Consider the following 18,927-nt stretch of genomic DNA (forward strand, 5'->3'; position numbering starts at 1 on the left):
CCACAATGTGCCGCAAACATTCTTCCAACGTTCTCTCGCCACTCAATCTCGCATCGCGCGCTTCGCCAAAGCTGGAGAGAGTCGTTGACATTGCGATCGTTATCAGCGATAAGGCTCACTATGATGCCTAGGTATGTGAGAAACGCAAACCTTGGAAGTGAAACAAATTCAAGGCTGGTCGGATCCAGAAGGTGGGAAAGAGGGCGGGAAAGAGAGCGACGAAGATCTGTGTACTTTGAGCGCAGACGTGTACTCCGGGCTTCTACAGTTGATGATTTTGAGAGGTGTGCGGGCGGATATTAACCTGAGGGTGGCACAGTGACGCTAGTGGATTCATAGCTAGCGGTGTACACCTACAAGCGCTTATTTGACATCGGCTTGATGTTGCCTAACATGCCAAGGGTGGCGCATTCCAACCTTGGAGGTACCTAATTAGCCCAGGCGGACTCAGGGCATTGACGTTCTATCTATGTTACTACCCGATGCACGGAGAAGGCGTCGCGCGCGCAAGGATTTAGGGAGACAGAAGACCTCGGGAGGGCTGTTTCAACCCCGAATCCCGATATTTCAAGAATTATGTGTGTGACGCCTCAAGGTCGCGTCTCTTGGTGAGCATTGGGGGCTGTAGGGCTTTGCGATACCTCCCTAGGTAGGTAGGATGTGTTGAATCTTCTTGAGATGTGGCCATGTGCCACGGGACACATGCCTGCCTTTGTTTCAACGCGCGATTGCAAGGCAGATAGTCAAACTGGAGTTCCTGTACTATCAAGATACCGTGGCCAAAGATATCGACACAAGTCTCGCTGAAATCCTTGCTGAGAACTAGGTATATCTTCTCTCAACTCCTATCAGCATTGGGTAAACGTACACTGAATCAACACTTGTCGCCTGGACTGCGTCAATCCTTACGTTACTGCGTATATTTTCATCCTGCCATCGCTACCACGACATGAAGACCACATGGCTCACTATCCTGTGCTGGACTTACATCCGGCTGTCCACATCTTTCCCTGTCGATGACAGGCCCGCATTTACACCATGGGATCTGGCGAAAAGAGAGATCGAAGCAGCTATCTTCTCCAATCCTCTGGGACCCCAATTTGGAGTACCTGATGAGACGTGTCGTGGCACGCTGGAGGGCCCCAACACCGGTAGTTGCTGGAAGATGGCAGATGTCACAGTTGATGTGAGTAGTTTTACCCTCTGAATCTTTTTAATCCAATGACTAAGCTACCTAGAAATTCATCGCAAACCGAAAGCCCGAGGCCAACGAATGCGAGGTGCCCTGCCTTTTCTACACCTCGAAACTCACGGGAGCGGCAGAAAGGCTGGCCAATTTTGTTCTGAAGGAGGTACTTTTGACGGGGGCTGCGGAAGGACCGCGCAAGTACCAAACTATCTGGGTACGTCTCGCTAGGTAGAGTACAACCACGCGAGAATGCTAACTACTCACAGGAGCTACATCCGCCAAAGTTCTATCCAAACAAGAATGACCTGGACAAGACTCCCGAGGCCAAGTGCATCTACCAGGACCAGAGGGATCAGGACTACGACGCGAACTTCGATGGTTGCCAACGGCTATACTTCAAGTCAATGTCGAAGGCCATGGCAATGGAGTGCAAAGGCGAGGTCTTCTTGATGACCAATTCAGATCTGAGCGGTACTCGCCCCGAAGGAAAAAAAGAAAAAGTTCCAGTGGATGGAATTTGGTGGCAGGTTGAATTTCCGACACTGATCGATGATGCTCGACCCGCAGACAAGAAAATCACAAAAGTCAGTCCAGAGCCACCCCATAGATACCAATTCATGGATGTTTAGGTTAACAGTCCCTCTAGATCAGTTATCTTCAAGTACCTTTTAGGGACCTTGGAACGCTAACTGCAGAAGAGAGAAGCAAGCCCCCCAAGATTGAGGCGAGGGGGGAGTATTGGCCTAATGGAGTTGGCAACAAGCATTTGCAAAGCTTTCGCAACGAACAAAGTCCGCAATCGACGCCGAGCCCGCAATCAACCCCCACTCCCACCCCCGAGGCAGCCAATCCGGTTGAGACCCCTTCCAGCGGTCTTGTCAGGAGGGCAGATCGGACAGATGAAGAAGTCCTTGAACCTGATGACGAAGGTTATCCTTATCATTACTCTATCGATGAGATCTATGACTGGTACAAGGAAGCAGCGTGGTAGAGGCTGGGAAAGGAAGACATGCAAGAAGATCGAGATTGGTTTGGTGGAAGGCCGCGACATTACAACGATTTTGCTGAGTCTCTTATTCCTCGAGTGGTATTTGGCGATGTAACTAGACTTTCCATATCTTTTTATCAGCTGGCGTTTATTGGTACATGAATGGATCCGATGTCTGCAATTCGCTCAAAAAGCCATGTTAAACCCGGCTCAGCCTATCACATTGCACGTTGGCGTGCACCGCCACAAACGCCACGTCTGCATCTATAATTGACAACCGGCTGAGTGGACGACACGAGCATCTACGTGTCAAGTCCACCGCGTATAGCGGGCATAGTCGCTGGGTGACCGAAAAAAGTCTCCAGTATTTGCCCGACGTACGACGGGTCGGGGCGATATGGCTGACATTGCGGGGTGAGCGGAGGCTTAGCTTGGGAAGTAGATATGTTGCACCAGCTATAAGTAGGAACGCCAGCACTATCGACACCAACCTTGTAGTACAGTCTTTTGTGATAGCAATCTTTCCTTCCTCTTGTACGACATATACCAAGCTTTCCAGCAAATCTTGAATCCTTGGATCTCCACTCACAATGCCAAACGTCCGAATCGGCCCGACACATGAAGGCCGTGCTCAAGGACGCATGTTCTGGTCGCCTGCAGAAGAAGGGTCATGCGTGCGAAAAATGAAAACAGTTCGTCGGAAGGGCATCGTTGAAGGACCTAACGGACACCCGGTGGTTGCAATCTCGAGACGAGCGGAGGAGAACAACCTGGTTTACCCAAATCCGGACACCTCGAGCACACGCTCTTTCCGGCTTGCCCAACGTCTGACAATACCAATTTCGGCAAAAGGTCAAAATCTGGACGAGCCAAAACGTATTACTGGAGACCTGAGCCTTGAGCGCATAATCACGTCGACACAGGCCGCGCGGAGCGATGATGTTGGGAGGGACGCCGCTCCAAAAAGAGCCTCGAAGAAGTCGTATGAACATTCCAGAGTTCTCCAGTCTCCTCAGCCGGATCTCGAGGTGGCAGGCGTGAGAGAATGTACTAGCCGACCCGAGATATCTTCGCCAGATACCACAGCAGATACCACAGCGCGCAACTCTTTCATCGGCGATGTATGGTTGTCGTTCGACCATATGATAAAGCACGTCGCGGCAGTATTTGAGGGGAAAACGACGCCTAGAAAGACTGTTGTGAGGCGTCCGTTGTCCCGATTCTGGGTTGATGCAAAAGGTGTGATGGCTGTAGCTATTGCGTCGATGTAGAAAATCGGAGTTGCTGCTTAATGATGAAGTGTCTTGTTCACACGCTGGACTCTTGGTGAGCTTGAATCCAAGCAATGGCGTTACACACACGGTCTAGTGCTATTGGTCGCCTGTTGGTATCCTTTAGGTCTTCCCTATAGGATTCGAGTAACTGGTAGGACGCCGAAAGCTCCCCGTTACGCAGCGCCAATACTGTACGTATAAATATCCAAAGTGACTCTTGTTCGAGGTCGAGACTTGTTGCATAGATCAGTATATCGCTTACCAGCTCCCGCTGTAGCGATGTAGCTACGATAGGCATCAGATACAGCAGGAACGACCAACCAGAGATATCGCTTGGGTGTCTGCAGCACCAATCCTTGACGCCGTGGGCGACATGGTCAACCATGTCGCTGCTATCAAGCTTAGATACCAGCCTACGAGCATACTGCCAAGCGTGGTAGTTCTTCGGATGCTGCTCTCCAGACTTGTAAATAGCGGCGAATTCGCTCTCCCAAAACGTTACTATTTGTTCTTGCGATGCATCTCCCAGTTCTATGAGTCTCAAAGAGTCCACGATGCTGAAGCGGTGGTACCACAAGGTCGGCGACTTGGACTGACGATGAAGTGGAGAGGTAAGTATGCTGTTCAGAAAGCACAGCTCTTGTCGTAATGCCCTATGGTATGGAGTGCCAACATGAAGACCGTGAGCTTCTTTTAGCTGGAACAAGGTGCGTTTTCGATAATTTGCTGCAGTGAGATGCTCTGGGTCGAATAGAAGCATGACCTTTGTCGCTTGCAATGTCTGTGCAGCCGTGATAGGATCATGTGCCTTGCTATGCACGAAGAAATGTTGGCGGGCTTCCAGGTAGGCTAACGCAAGTATCTTCTTCGGCACTCCCAGACTCATTCCGTCTTGCATTGTGATGCCATCCGGTGGCTGTATAGCAGGAGGTAGAATCTCGATCTCGATGACTTCGTCTGCATGCTCCTGGAAGTACTCGCTCAATGAAGCAAAAGCCAGCCTCTGGAATTCCTCTTGCTGCCTGCATTTGGTCGTCATGGCGGAAGATCTGATTTCGTGGGTTCAAAGTGAAAGCTGCCCAGCTGTCGCAGAAGGAGGACCCTTGCGCACGACCCCACCGCGTTAGCTTGCAGCTCCCAAAACCGCCTGGGCACCATTATGACATAACCCTTGACTTCAACACGATGCAGTGAGAACACGCTGCACCGCGATACTGGTCCCCATCCCTCAACATGCCGTCTCTCCTCCTGGTTGTCTTCACCCTGCAGCTGTTGCTCCACATCATCAACACCGTGGGCGCATCCACGGTCAACGACCTGGTAAGCCCCGCATCCGAAAACAAACACGCAGGAACCTGGGACTGACACATGGCAGCTATGGATCCTGTACAATAAGCTGCCGACGCCAACATCTGGGTCTGCGCAGAGATGCCAGGCCCTCAAAAAGGATATTGTGCGCTTGAAGCGCGAGCTGGGCAACACGTCGCCTCAGGACAACTTCTCAAAATGGGCCAAGCTCGACAGGCAGCACAACAAGGCTATGGCTGAGTTCCAGAAGCTAGGTAAGCGCTCCTGCGCGGAGACGCTCCCACCGGACACGTCAAGTGCACTTGCTAATGCTCTTCTCTCCAGATGGTTCCCTGCGCTCGCACCAGTCCACCTTCACTTCCGCCGTCTCGACCCTGCGCTGGCTTGGCACCCAAGGCCTTCGATTTGTTCTACAGTTCTGGTTCTCCAAGTCGCCTATGTTCTGGGTACCTGCTGGGTGGGTGCCATACTACGTCGAATGGGTGCTGAGTTTCCCGCGCGCACCTCTGGGAAGCGTGAGCATAAACATATGGGGTATCGCGTGCGCAAGTATGATCGCGCTGGCAGCAGAGGCAGTAGCTGCGGTTTGGGTACTGGTCATGCGCAAACCAACACCTGTGGCGGCAGAGAAGCAGCGCGAGAAGCACGAGGCTATGGCCTTCAGCGCAGACCAGAAGCCTGCAGAGAAGAAAGAATTGTGAGCGCGCTACGTGTCCGATTCCGCGTGTATATTTCATACAACTTCAAATCAAGTAAAAATTCAATATGTCTCCCAACAAAAGACGCAAAGTCGTCGTGGCTTTCGCTCAGACACTGCAACACGAGTGGGATGATCTTGGCAGATCCTTTGGCTTCTTCTAGGCTACAAATTGAACTCGTGATCGTGGAGAGTAGCGTATCACCGAGTCTTCGAAAGAGCCATCCATCTACTAATCTAGATTCCTTGACTAACATCCTAAAAAGAACGACGCGGTGCACGGCAGCTGGCATGAAACTGCATCGTCCAACCGCATGCGTATAATCTCGTTGGAAGCGAAGGGTTTTGTTTGGTGTGGAATGGTCGCACTGGAAGCTTGAGAGGGAGAAAAGTGAAAATTCCGCGCTAACAGCTCGCGGCCCGACAGTGCCCCCGAAGAGCGCTTACCATATTTGGACTATCGCGTCTCATTGGCACGTATAGACAATGTGAAGAGCTCCATGAACTTAAGGAACGAGAAATTCTGCGTCTGAAAGTCAAAGGTTGCTAGCTAGAAGTTCAACGGAATATTTGTCTATAGCTGGTTCTCCCACTCGCTCCCTCGGATTATGTCACGTGCGTTTAGACCGTGCCCGAGGTCCAGGGCTGACCGGCTTGAAAATATCGCAGTGTACATCTGCCGTGTCTCGCGTGTCGTCGATCGTGCCTTACATGAACATGATCGACTATTCTGGCCGTTGATCACCACCATTCAATAGCATACATCCTGGTTTAGCTCTGTCAGCTACAGTGTAGTCGCTTGGAATGCAACACGGGACGGAGATGGGTGTCACCTCGTGTCGTGTGCTGCTTGCCTAACCGCACCAGGTAGAAAGTCTGCCGAAAACGAAGTGAGTCAGCCTCCGACTCATTGTCGTCGCGTTTCAATGCGCTTTGACAAGGCCAAGCGAGGGGAGCCGCCAAAGTCCAATAATGAGGCTCTACCGCGTCCTTGTGGGTCTGTGCGCATCTTCCCCATATCCGCATGAATGGTTCAGCGCTCGCCGGTTCCAGGCCGATCCAAATCTGGCTGTCATGTGTGGATGAGAGTTCCCCGCAATGTGGGATGAGATTGCTAGGTGCAGTGATCGCTCAAAGGTTGCGCACCTCGTTCTGCTTACGTGCACAGGGCTTGAGTAGGGTTTGCAGAGGCGTAGACGGCGTCTGGGGAAGCATGATCGCGGCTGGTTTCTCGAGTCAAGTGCGTGCTGGCGTCCCCCTAACCTCGCTGGTTTCATGCTGCGGCCGCGAACAAACTTCGTCGACATGATGGCGGCCGCTGTTGCATGTGCCACCTGTCGCGCCCAATGCCCTCACCCGCTGCATCTAAAGCTGCTCACACAAGGCGAAAGCCGAGAAACTTCGAGACTTGAGCGCTCGAGAGCCATGGCCCACGGACGAGGACTGGCTCCGTGACCGGCCTAACGGCGCCCAGTGGCAGCGCCGGCATTTCGGTGAGATTGTACCGGGACAGGCGCTGTGACGAAATGGCGTTTCTCTCCCCACACGGTGGACAAATGCTCCTCCCAATGACGTTTCGAGGATTCAGACGCCGGCCCAAGGCCGTCTAATGCGTTTACAAGTCGCGCACTTAGCGATGCGCACTCCACTTTGCTCGCCGCTGCTCAACCGTCCGCCTTTCCTGGGGTCGATAGTCCCTTCACCGCATCGACCCGCGTGGCCCTGCACACTGCTCGACTCGACGCAGCCGTCTCCTACACCACCCGTTGTCGGCACCCTGTCCATCGCTCCTTCCCAGACCACACCCATCGCCCGTATACGACCCGTCGACGAGGCTGGCGCCAGAGAATGCCGTGGCCTGAATATCAGATCCCGAGACGACCGCGCCCGCGATAGAACCAACGCTCTCCGTAAACAATAGCCCGTCCTCCTCTATGGCATCGATATACACGTTATAGCGCGGCGCACGACATGACGGATCTTGACTTCACCAATGGCGACTTCCCTACGCGAGGACCTGTGGTACTGGGAGTGTCGGCTGCGACGCTTGCCATATGCTCCGTTTTCGTTGGCTTTCGTCTCATCTCCCGATTTCTGGTGGTTAGAAAGCCGGGATGGGACGACTACACAATGATCCTGGCCTGGGTCCTCGCGTTTGGCGCATCCTTCTCGATATGCTACGGCACTACCAAAGGCCTGGGGCGGAAGCAAGAGAACATACCCGCGCAATGGCAAGAGCCCATGAAGAAGTCCTCCTTTGTCTTCTCGGTACTCTACGTACGTACAGGACTTTGTATCCATAAGCCGCCAGCACTAAATCCCCACAGAATCCAGCTTTGATGGCCACCAAAACCTCGATCCTCCTCTTCTACCTCACGCTGTCCAAGACACACAAAGTATTCCGATGGGCCACCATTGCCACCCTTGTCGTCGTCAATGTCGGCGGGCTCGCTCTGACAATCCTGAATCTATGTCAGTGTCGTCCTATTGGCGCCGCTTGGGCTTCTCCCGTTCCCGACACTGCTCACTGCACCAACATCGTCACGATATACCTTTCCTCGGCACCGCTCAACATCATCACCGACATAGCCATATTATTCCTGCCGATGCCAATACTCACTAGTATGCGGCTGCCGAGGAAACAGAAGGTGATCCTCGTTATTACCTTTGGTTTCGGTATCTTTGTCGCAGTCGTCGATGTCATTCGTATCGCATACCTGCAAGATGCTCAGCGCGATACTCTTGAAGCCGCACAACAGCAGTCTTCCGAATCTGGCAACGAACAGAGGAACACTGGCGATTTTGCGTGGTTCTCATCTCTATCATTCATGTGGAGCACCATTGAGATCAATTTGGGTATCATGTGTGGATGCGTTCCCGCCCTGAAACCCCTAGTCAAGAGATTCCTACCTAGCTGGGTCATCGACCATACTATGCGCGACAACACTACCCATACAAGCGACGAAGCTGTACTTCATCCCGACATACTCGATTCTCGGCGGCGCTCAGACCCCTTAACGCCTCCCGCTTCCCCACTCAGCAAACCTCCTCTCGCTCGTAGAAGCGGTGGTGATGAGCCGATGGGTATGATGGACTTTTTGACTACGCCTGACATGACCGAATTGCCTCAACTGAGACCGTCCAACACCACTGTTACCTACGCCACCACCACCCGCACCCAACGCCCACCAACATTTTTCGACTTCGTCAACACTGGGCAGAAAAAGAATATCACCCTCCGGAGCAACCGAGAAAGTGTATATCCCGTGATCATGGTAACCATACTGTTCTTCATCTGGGGGTTTGCCTATGGTTTCCTGGACGTACTCAATTCGCGCTTTCAAGAAGTAGCTCGCACGAGCGAGTGGGAGACAGTTGGACAACATAGTGCCTATTATGTTGGCTACATTGTGGGACCTTTGACTTTTGGACGGATCGTCTTCAAGGCCTGGGGGTTCAAGGCATGCTACATGGTCGGTCTTTCAGTCTATGCTTGCGGAACCCTCGTCTTCTGGCCTTCAGCTGTGCTCAATTCCTTCCCAGCGTTCCTGATCTCAAACTTCATTACCGGCGCGGGACTATCGACATTGGAACTCGGCGCAAACCCATTCATAGCACTATGCGGACCGCCTGAGTATGCGGAAGTGCGATTGAATCTCTCACAGGCTGTTCAGGCTGTCGGCACCATTGTTTCCCCACTTTTGGCGAAGAAAGTACTCTTCCCCGCCAACGCTGCCAGCCTCATTGATGTGCAGTGGACATATCTCGGCATATCTCTCTTCAACATCGCTCTTGCAATCATATACTTCTACGTCCCGCTTCCTGAAGCTACCGACGAAGAGCTAGAACTAGCCAGTCAACGCACTGTGCCATTTGCCCGCGAGGCCACCATCAAGATTGGGTCCAAGCCAGTCAAAGTTCTTTGGATTGGTCTGAGTATGGCGGTCTTATCTCAATTCTGTTACGTTGGCGGCCAAGAATCCACCTCCACTTCGTACAAGGAGTACCTCAACCGCGTCGCGCCCTCCGTGGATTATGTGTCACAGCAAGCCTATGGACACACTGCTTTCGCGGTGTCTCGGTTCCTGGCAGCCTTCATCGACATTTGGGTAAAGCCACGCTTTAGTCTTCTGGTTTTCTACCTAGGCGCAATTGCAACCGCTGCCGCAGCAATGCATGCTTCTGGCAGTGGCGGTGCAGCCATCATTGTCATCATCATGTTCTTTGAAGGCCCGCTTTTCCCGCAGATTTTTGCACAAGGGATACGGGGTATGGGCAAGCACACCAAAGACGCTTCCGTACTTCTGACGGCAGCTATCGGTGGAGGGGCCGTTATCCCACCGATAATGTATGCCGCGCTTAAGATCAAAAACGCACAATACGCTTTCTGCGTCATTGCAGCGGCTTACGCTGCTGGCGCATTGTATCCGATATACCTCAACTCACTTGCCGCGTCTCGGCAGTTATCCGATCCCGTACGCGACGAAAAGACCAGGAGAGAATCAGAAGCCGAGGGTAGGCGGCGAGGGTCGATGAGCGAAAAGCTCAGAAGGTGGAGTAAAGTCAAGAAGAGGCTGAGTGTAAATAAAGAGGATGAGAGATTACCTTCGGTTGAACATCGCGAGAGGCGCAGTTGGCCTGAAGGCCTGGCGCCGCGGAGCGATAGCCTAGCCATCGAGCCCGTGCAGACTCGTACACCGAGTTCATCAAGCTCTGCGAGTAGTAGGTGAAGGCTCTGCTTGAGGTGGCTTGTATTTGTATCGCGTACGGAGTTATAGGGAGATACCATGGGATTGTTTAGGGTGCCGCTTTAGCCGCTGAGGTTTTCTTTTTGATAAAGGACCTCCCGAAGTTAGTGCAATGAAGGGGCGACTTTTAGGACAAAGCAAAACTGGCGAGAGAATTCAACCTCAACCCCAGATGAAAGGACAATTACCGTGGTTGACATGTGTGACATGTGACGTGATTGGTTGCGTGCACGGACTTGCCGGTTGTTAGCATATTCTTGGGCCTTCGTATGGCTCTGCTGTCTCCACCACAGCAACAACACAACACCCGACACCGCCCACGGCCCACGCAACGAGAGCCCGCCCATTGCATCACCACCCAGACATCGCTATCCGGCTCCCAACAAAGCAGGCGTGCGAAATCACTGCGTTTGCGGGCCCTTTCCTCGTCATGAGTGTGCAGTACCAGCAGACATTCACGCCCCCTCATCTCTTGAACAACAACCGCTGCTCTCCCTCCCGCAACCGTACGTCTACCCGCTGCTCTCAACACCTCAACTCCATGTCAGCCACTAACTTTCACCCTCACGCAGTCTTCCCCCCTTCCGCCGCGATGACTGGCCGCAAGCGGAAAGCCGAGGACGATGGCAGCGGCGGTGACGACGACCGCATGAGTGCATCGCCAACCACATCTTCCGCCGTACTCCCACGACCAGCGCCGCGAGGCATGAAGCGCATGCGAACCAACATCTCCGGCCGCCCGCTCCCGCTCCCTCGCCTCCTCGAGACGCTCAGCCCCGACGAGATGCGCAACCTGCTGCAGTCCATCTGCCAGCGCCACCCGGACATCGGCAACGAAGTCGTCACAACCGCGCCCCGGCCAAGCATACAGTCAACGTTGGAGGTCCTGTCAAAGTACGAGGCGGCGTTCCAGGCAGCCTTCCCCTTTGGCGGCCGTGCGTCATCAGACTATGCATACAATAGGGTGCGGCAACAACTTGATGAACTGCTCGACTCCCTCAAAGACTTCACACCTCACTTCCTCCCGCCGCACGAACACCAGCCCGCCACATCGCTCGCCTTCCTCGATGGTGCCACCGAGATCATCCATCGACTACCCAACTGGGATACGTACCAACACAACCGTCACAAGCAAGAGGCATACGAGGAGATGGCCAAGGCGTGGGCGATGGTCATCCAGGAGGCAGCAAAGAAGGCGGGCGGAATACAGCTCCAATACGGCGGATGGGACGAGAAGATTGCGAAACACAATGAGATCTCGGGCGGAAAGATGCAGGAGGCAGTCAATGAGCTACGCGGAGGACTCGGCTGGATGGGCGCAGAGACACCCAATCCCGCCACCGGCGGGTCCAACGATGCCATGTCCATCCGCCAGCAGCTACTGAGCGGAAACTACGGAACTGGCTCTCCCGCAAGCATAGGCGCTTGGTAGATCGACAGCAACGCCCTTTGACCATCGACCGTCATCACCATTTCGCCTCACTACAGTCCCCATTCATCACAGCATTACTACCATGGCGATCTCCCAACAATTACGGCCTAATCCATACCCGCGAAAGATACCATTGCATGGAGGCATATTCCCATGATAACGACTGCATAGCGTTTCCTTTCAGTCTTTATTCACGTACAACAGCATATGGCAGGGCCGTTCCATCATTGCACTGGCGTACCGGTTGCGACATCCACCACAAAGAAGACCCCGAACCTCTGATCTTTTGTGCATTCCTGTCCTCGCCTGTTTTGGGGGCGTAATGTTTTGTCATTATTACAAGTCATGTACCCGGTTTAGGGGTTACCGTGCGGCGACGGATTGCACTCTTTTCTTTACTTTGTTACTTGGGGGAAGGAAGGAATGATACCATGCTCGGTACTGAGAGAGCGGATGGGAATGGATGGATGGTATATAGGTGGGTGGAAAGCTGGGCTGGACTGGAGTATGGAGATGAATAGACTTTTTTATGTATATACTGACTGTTTCTTTGATGCAATCTTCGCATTGCTTGGATGTTGCTGACTATGGTGTGTCGGGATGTTCTTTGCACCTGAACGCATTGTTTGGCACTTTCACGTGGCAACGCGCGCTAGCGCTGCGGCGCGAATCCACGGCGGTAATCACGACCCCGGGGCTGAGGCCGCACCTGCGCCGCGCTCATCACGTCTCATCCTCACCTTCATCGCTGCGGGTCTCTCGCAGCCACAGACGCTGCTGGACCTTGTCCCAGCACACCCGACATCTGCTGTTCTACCCGCTCGTTTCTGTCTTCAGCCCACCACCATCTTCAAGATGGCGATCGCCAAAGCGCTTCCTAAACTCAAAGTCGAAGTATTCGTCAAGAACGCTCCGCTTGAGGAGCACGTCGACGACGATGATCAAACTTCGGATAACGAGGTTACTAAATTCATCGAAGCTTCGTCTGGTGACAACTTCGAAGTCAAATACCGCTTCTCTCCTGGGTTCAGCATACGTCACGCCATGTTGGTTGAGTTGGAGATTGATGGCGAGTATGCCGACTCTGCTGTCTTCAACCCTGGCAGTTCTGTCCGCTGGAACAGCACGTATGTCTTCAAGGGATCGCGGGAATTCGAAGATGGCGGATACTTTGTGAGGAAGTTCTGTTTCTCGCAGCTCGAAATTGATGGTTACGTCTTTCCCTGTCTCTTGAGTCACCGGGTCGCTGACTTCTGCTTCAGATGACGGTGATACACGCAAATTTGAGGACTCACTGAAGAAGAAGCTCCATAGCGTGGGTGTTATATCTTTGCGCTGTTACTGGGTGACAGCTAGCGGATCATCGACTCCCAAAGCTAAAGCGCAGAAGAACGAGTCTCTCGGTGTTGTACCAGAGAAGGCCCTCAAGGGTAGCGCGCTATCTCATCAGGCTAGGTCAGCGAGCTTCTTTCCCAATACTCACAAATACTTATACTATGATTAGCTACGGCGCCCGAGAAGTCAGCCAGGCGTACAGCACGTGTAGAACCACGAAAATAGACGAAACGCCGTTCGCAGAGTTCACCTTCAAGTATCGCTCGAGAGGTGTGTGAGCTCTCCGTGGTCGCTGTATTCTTACTAATGCCGATTCCATTTAGCTGCTCTCAAATCCCTCCTCGTCATCCCACGAACTCCTAGCCCGGTACCGCTCGAAGAACGCGACATCAACACTCTTACCTTGGAAGAATCTCGTGAGCTCCTTCGTCTCCAGCGTGGGCAAATGGACGCCGCTCCAGTCATCAAGCGAGAGGGTATCAAGCGGGAACGAAGCAGCACCATCATCAACGAGGATAACGACGATGACGACGTTACTTTCGTGTCCGCCAAGCGTAGACGTCTTCCCATTACGCTCGATGAGAATGGTGCCGAGATTATCGATTTGACATAGGGATGGATCGGTGCCTATACCATGGTCCTGGCAGAGTTTTGGCTTTTCTCTTCGTTCTTTTCGAAGGCTCTCTAGCTTTCTGCGGCGCTGTTCTAGTTTCTGGCGTATAGATGAGGCGTAAAGGATTGACTCTAGCGCAAGACACCGCGGAGTGGTCTTATCGTAGTCACCTCGAGTACAAGCAAGGCTTAGTACGAATTTCCTCATTCCAGCGTCTTTCTCAGTTATTTTGTGGGCTTATATATTGGTCGCCTCTCTCACCTGAGCAACTGTGAGCCTCAAGTGAGCGCGATCCTTGTGGCTGGTCCCTCTAATCGTTCCCTAGCGACATTGTCTACTCAGTCTCTCGCGGCTTCTTCTCTTCTCTCTTCGTTCCATCGCAATGGCCATCGCAACGGGTATCCCTGGTTTTGAAGTCACTATCGAGGTCGACGCGGCAGCACTACCGGAACACCAACATGGGATCATCGACGACGATGAGGTTGCAACCTCTACATCTAGGTATATTGAAGCGCCATCAGCCGCCAACTTCTCCATCCGCTATTTGTTTCGTCCACCTTTCACCCCACCCTCGGCAGTACAGATGGATGTGCTGCTAGACGGTAACTATGTGCAAGCTCCGTTCGTCGAATGGGGTGGGAAGGAAGAGTGCGAGGGATACCTTTGCTCACGATCCACTTCATCGACTGGCGGACACAGCTTTACTCAGGGTTTCCACTTTGCTGAGCTGAGGACCGGTGAGTCCTGGTGTCTCAATATTCGTCCTAATGGCCGCTGACAAAGCTTAGATGAGACCAACATTCCCATGACCAAGGACCTCGCGGATCGACTGTCACCCATCGGCCGCATTGTGCTTTACTTCTACTTCATTGAGCATCTGGAAGCAGTGAGACCGGCAGAAGTACCTCAGCTTCCTAGTAACAAGTTTGATGTTCTCAGCGAGAAGGCATTACACAAGGCGGCTGCGATGCAGGGCGATCAACTGTCTCATCAGACTAGGTACGTTCTTCCCGCGCAGTACGAGGAAGGATGATCGCTGACATGGCCGCCAGTCTAACAGCACCCGAGCAACGTGATACCATCACTTACAACGAGGTCAAGACGACTGAAAACGAGCCTTTCGCAACGTTCACCTTCTACTATAGGTCGACAGGTTAGTCGCACGCATACATAGTTAATTCGTGATGATAGCTGACAGTCACTCAGATGCGCTCAAGTCCATCGGCGTCATCCCGCGTACCCCAAGCCCATCTCCGGAGCCTGAATTAGAGGCTGAAGACAGGGATCCAGAAGATATGACCGAGGAAGAGTTGAGAGCTGTGGTTAGAAGCATGCGCGTAAGTCGCATCACAGGTCGAAGGCATGCGATTCAGGAGTCTTTACTGACCATCAAACAGGAGAAGAAACAGAAAGCAATCACGATCAAGCGCGAACGCGAGGAAGAGCGAGAAGGCAGTGAGGATACTCTAGTTGGTGATGAGGTCGAGTGGATCGGCAGCCAGCCGGCACATCCGATTGTGAAGAGAATACGTCGCATGCCTGGTCCTGATGATGAGGTCGTGGCTCTGGATGATTGAGCGCATCCTTCATGCAAGTCGAAGGGCTGGTACGTTAAGCAAGTTTGAGGAACTCGCGTGCTTCTGGCGTAAACACCTGGGCACGATCGCTTGATCGTCATCCTTCGCGGCAATGCTGGTAGCATTATCGGACGATCTTTTATTTCGTATCCATCTATTCATGCGTAGTTTAACATTCGGTTTTGTCATTCTACACCCTTCGTTCGTCTGGGGCGCTAAAATCTGCGCCAACTCTGAGGTTACTTGGAGGGAAGGAGCCACCAACGCGGCAGCCACGTTCACCTCTCGTACTGAAGCGCGCGATTTTCGTGACGCGTCGGAGCCGAGAACTCTTGGGCCAACTTCTCTCACCTTCCAATACTCGCCTTCACCTCGGCTTCTGCGCTCTAGCACTGACATCTTCAGTCGAGGTGAAGTCTTCTTACTAGAATACACCTTCAACATATTCTACGCATCGTAGACCTATCGCGGCTTCCTCTTACCCTCATCGCTGACCTCTCATCGCACTACAACCGCACCTTCCGCAATGGCAGTCGTAGATGAGGCCCCCGGGCTCGAAGTTCATGTCCAAGCTGATGGCAACCCGCTTCGCGAGTACACCGACCGCCACACCACCGTATCGGAAGCTATCTCCGAAAGCTACATCGAAGCAAAGTCAGACTCAACATTCGAAATTCACTACTCATTCAAGGCGCCATTCCCCGTCGACCGCCCTGTGTCTATGATTGTCACCATCGATGGCAAGGATGTTGATGAGCCGCTCATTCGCCCCGACGAGCTGTACGACGCAAACGGCCATGTCAGTTCTGGACCGATATCGAACGATGGTAAGGATTGGTTCACACAGCACTATCGCTTCTCGCCGCTTGATATCAGTAAGTCATCTTCATCCCTACAGAATAAGCACATGCTGAGAGAGGTGCAGGAGAGTACAGCGAGGGACGCATCCCAGAAGATATGCAGAGCAAACTACAGCCTATAGGTATCATTACCTGCGAGTTCTACTTCCTCGACAATGCAAGACGCAATCCGAAGATCGCCTTCGTACAGAAGGAGTTGGAGAGGCTGGATACGGTCAACGAGAAGGCTATCAAGGGCGAGTCGCTGTCGCATCAGGCAGTGTACGTATGACTCAACTTGCATGTTGCGAAGAGCTAACGTGATCGCAGTCTTGGAGAGACAGAGCCCACGGAAGAGATTCAGTACTATGATGCAGATTACGCTGATGGCGGAGAACCGTTTGCGACATTCCACTTCTACTATCGCTCACTCGGTAAGCTTCCCAACATTTAAATTTATCGAGCAGACACTAATTATCACGTCGTAGCTGCACTCAAAGACCTTCACATAATCGAGCGTACGCCTGATCCAGTCGACGTTCTCGACAGCGATGATATGGTGCTCGGGCAGTTGAACAGGGAACAACTAGAGTCTATCGTCCGCCGCTTCAGAGTACGACACTTCTCACAGCATATCAAGAACCTCATTGACACCTACTAGGACCAAGAAGAGACCCGTGTACGCATGAAGCGCGAGCTTTCCGATACCTCCACCGTGGCAGGCGACGACCACAACGTCGATAGTCCAGTCATAGCTTGCGACGACGACTTCATCGAGATACGTTCGGTTGATCTGCGCAAAAAGAGAAAGCTTGAACGTGTCAGACAGATGCCAAGCGATGAAACTGAAGTCATTGTATTGGACTGAGACCGGAGAATGGACAGCGCGGAGGCCGACATGGCAGTCATTTAGGAAGTTTTCGCGAGATCAAGCTGCAATCTATGCTAAATTCCCCGGTCTAGATATCAATATAGGCGTCTTCATGTCACTCAGAACATTCGCATTGGTCGTGAATGATGAGTGTCAATGTCCAGACAGATTCAATAACGCTGTAGCATTACACAGTATAAATCCGACAAAGAGGCCGCGACCGCCCTCCAAGGCCCAGTAAGAAAGCAGTAGAGTGCACAGCGAATGTTCTGAACACATAAAGTTCCCACCACGTCAACGATACGAAAAGACTTTATACAGTAGCAGGTCTAGAACAACCGCACATATGGCAACCCCGTACATCGACATACTGGCCAGCGGGTCTACCAGCACACCCACCAACACACAACCAAGCACCCCACGTCTAGCCCACCTCACGCTCCCCACAATCCAAACCGGCTACCAAAACCGCCTCTTCACAGCCGTCGACCTAACGTCAGCCTGTCTAACTAGAATTCGTGAAACAAATCCCACGTTCCACGCCGTAGCAGAGATAAACCCCGACGCTACATCACTCGCCCAGCACCTCGATGCCGAGCGACTCAGTAAGGGCCCCCGAGGCCCCCTCCACGGCATACCCATTCTGCTTAAAGACAACATACCCACTCTCGACGCCACATCCACAACATGCGGCAGCATGGCACTAGTCGGTGCCAAACCATCGCACGAAGCCGACGTGGTAAGCGCAGTGCGAAAAGCAGGAATGGTAATCTTGGGCAAAGGAAACATGGCCGAGTGGGCTGGATTCCGTTCCACGAGCGGGTGTTCGGGCTGGAGTGGAAGGGGAGGCCAGACAACGGGTATATACTATCCTGGTATGAAAGCAAGTGGAAGTTCGGGGGGTTGTGCGGTGGCTGTTGCACTGGGGATATGTTTTGCAGCGCTGGGAACGGAGACGTGCTACTCGATCGTTTCTCCGGCAGAGAAATCTGGGATTGTGGGGTTCAAGCCGACGCGTAATCTTCTCTCCTCCGAAGGCCTCATACATGCTTCTAAGAGACTGGATACCGTTGGTGTGCTCACGCGAACAGTCTCGGATGCTGCGCTCCTCCTCATCGGTATGGTTCAACACAGCGATCATCTCCCCGCCCAAATGAAAAAGAAGATAGTGCAAGATCTCAGCACTGCAAATTCAATTCCCCACCTCCACGGCATACGAATCGGTATCCCTAGCTCCCTGTCCGACATGCAACATCTACCCACCTGCAAGAAAACAGCATTCGAAAGAACGCTCAAACTGTTAGAAAGCGCCGGCGCAACCATCGTCCGCAACGTCCAAGTCACAGGGGCTAAAAGCTGGGACGCCCTTCCGCAAGAAGCCAAAGACATCGTCCTAAACACAGATATGAAGATTGCGATAAACGACTACCTCTCCTCCCTCGCCACAAACCCGCATAACGTGCGTAACCTCGAAGATCTCATCGCGTTCACAAAAGGACACCCGGCCGAACAGTACCCGCAGCGGAACGTCGAGGGTCTGGAGAGGGCGCAGGCTTCCGATCCGAACGATCTGCTTTACGAGAATATGCTGGCGAGAGACGAGTACTACACGGGCGAAGGCGGTATCGACGCTGCATTGTGTAGGAAGTGTTGCGATGTCATGCTTGTGCCTACGTTGAGTGCTACCATGCAGAGCTTTGCTGCGAAAGCGGGAAGTCCGGTCATGAGTGTGCCCATGGGTGTGTTTCCGCAAGATACGCCCGTGGAGAGGGACGCGAGGAATGGGTTGGTTAATGTGGCGCCTGGGATGCCGTTTTCGGCGTATATCTTTGGGCGAGCGACGAAAGATGAGGATGTGGTCAGAGTGGGGCATGTGCTAGAGCGGTTGACAAATGTTAGGGAGACGCTGGTGCCGTACGTAGATGTGGAGGCTGAGGCTGGAGCTGGGATTGCTGCGGCGCCCTGAGCCCTGGCTGTTAGAGAAGAGGCATTGAGACTGTGGAGGGATGACACGGTAGAATGGGAGCATATAAGCACACCAAGAAGAGAACCGACG

At 52.9% G+C, this 18,927-nt stretch overlaps 6 protein-coding genes across 6 annotated transcripts; all 6 read left to right on the forward strand.

The window, feature by feature from the left end:
* Positions 1-4,684: 4,684 nt before the first annotated feature.
* On the forward strand, positions 4,685-5,460 carry GET1 (GET complex subunit get1; the record flags this gene model as incomplete). Its single annotated transcript, XM_051499786.1, has 3 exons — positions 4,685-4,771; positions 4,827-5,013; positions 5,084-5,460. 3 exons carry the CDS (start codon positions 4,685-4,687, stop codon positions 5,458-5,460), a joined length of 651 nt encoding a protein of 216 aa, XP_051350162.1.
* A 2,237-nt stretch (positions 5,461-7,697) lies between these two features.
* Positions 7,698-10,186, forward strand: J4E92_008435 (uncharacterized protein; the record flags this gene model as incomplete). The annotated part of the gene is made up of 2 exons (XM_051499787.1): positions 7,698-7,705; positions 7,768-10,186. 2 exons carry the CDS (start codon positions 7,698-7,700, stop codon positions 10,184-10,186), a joined length of 2,427 nt encoding a protein of 808 aa, XP_051350163.1.
* Positions 10,187-10,796: 610 nt separating this feature from the next.
* On the forward strand, positions 10,797-11,636 carry STS1 (Tethering factor for nuclear proteasome sts1; the record flags this gene model as incomplete). The annotated part of the gene is made up of 1 exon (XM_051499788.1): positions 10,797-11,636. One exon carries the CDS (start codon positions 10,797-10,799, stop codon positions 11,634-11,636), a length of 840 nt encoding a protein of 279 aa, XP_051350164.1.
* A 587-nt stretch (positions 11,637-12,223) lies between these two features.
* On the forward strand, positions 12,224-12,902 carry J4E92_008437 (uncharacterized protein; the record flags this gene model as incomplete). Its single annotated transcript, XM_051499789.1, has 2 exons — positions 12,224-12,228; positions 12,293-12,902. The coding sequence occupies 2 exons, from the start codon at positions 12,224-12,226 to the stop codon at positions 12,900-12,902; spliced, it is 615 nt and encodes a 204-aa protein (XP_051350165.1).
* Positions 12,903-14,915: 2,013 nt separating this feature from the next.
* J4E92_008438 (uncharacterized protein) lies at positions 14,916-15,161 on the forward strand (the record flags this gene model as incomplete). Its single annotated transcript, XM_051499790.1, has 2 exons — positions 14,916-14,921; positions 14,982-15,161. The coding sequence occupies 2 exons, from the start codon at positions 14,916-14,918 to the stop codon at positions 15,159-15,161; spliced, it is 186 nt and encodes a 61-aa protein (XP_051350166.1).
* Positions 15,162-17,217: 2,056 nt separating this feature from the next.
* J4E92_008439 (uncharacterized protein) lies at positions 17,218-18,837 on the forward strand (the record flags this gene model as incomplete). Its single annotated transcript, XM_051499791.1, has 1 exon — positions 17,218-18,837. One exon carries the CDS (start codon positions 17,218-17,220, stop codon positions 18,835-18,837), a length of 1,620 nt encoding a protein of 539 aa, XP_051350167.1.
* Positions 18,838-18,927: the final 90 nt, after the last annotated feature.

Source organism: Alternaria infectoria (genome assembly GCF_024043175.1).
Source record: "Alternaria infectoria strain BMP 0036 chromosome Unknown scaffold_16, whole genome shotgun sequence".
NCBI lineage: Eukaryota > Fungi > Ascomycota > Dothideomycetes > Pleosporales > Pleosporaceae > Alternaria > Alternaria infectoria.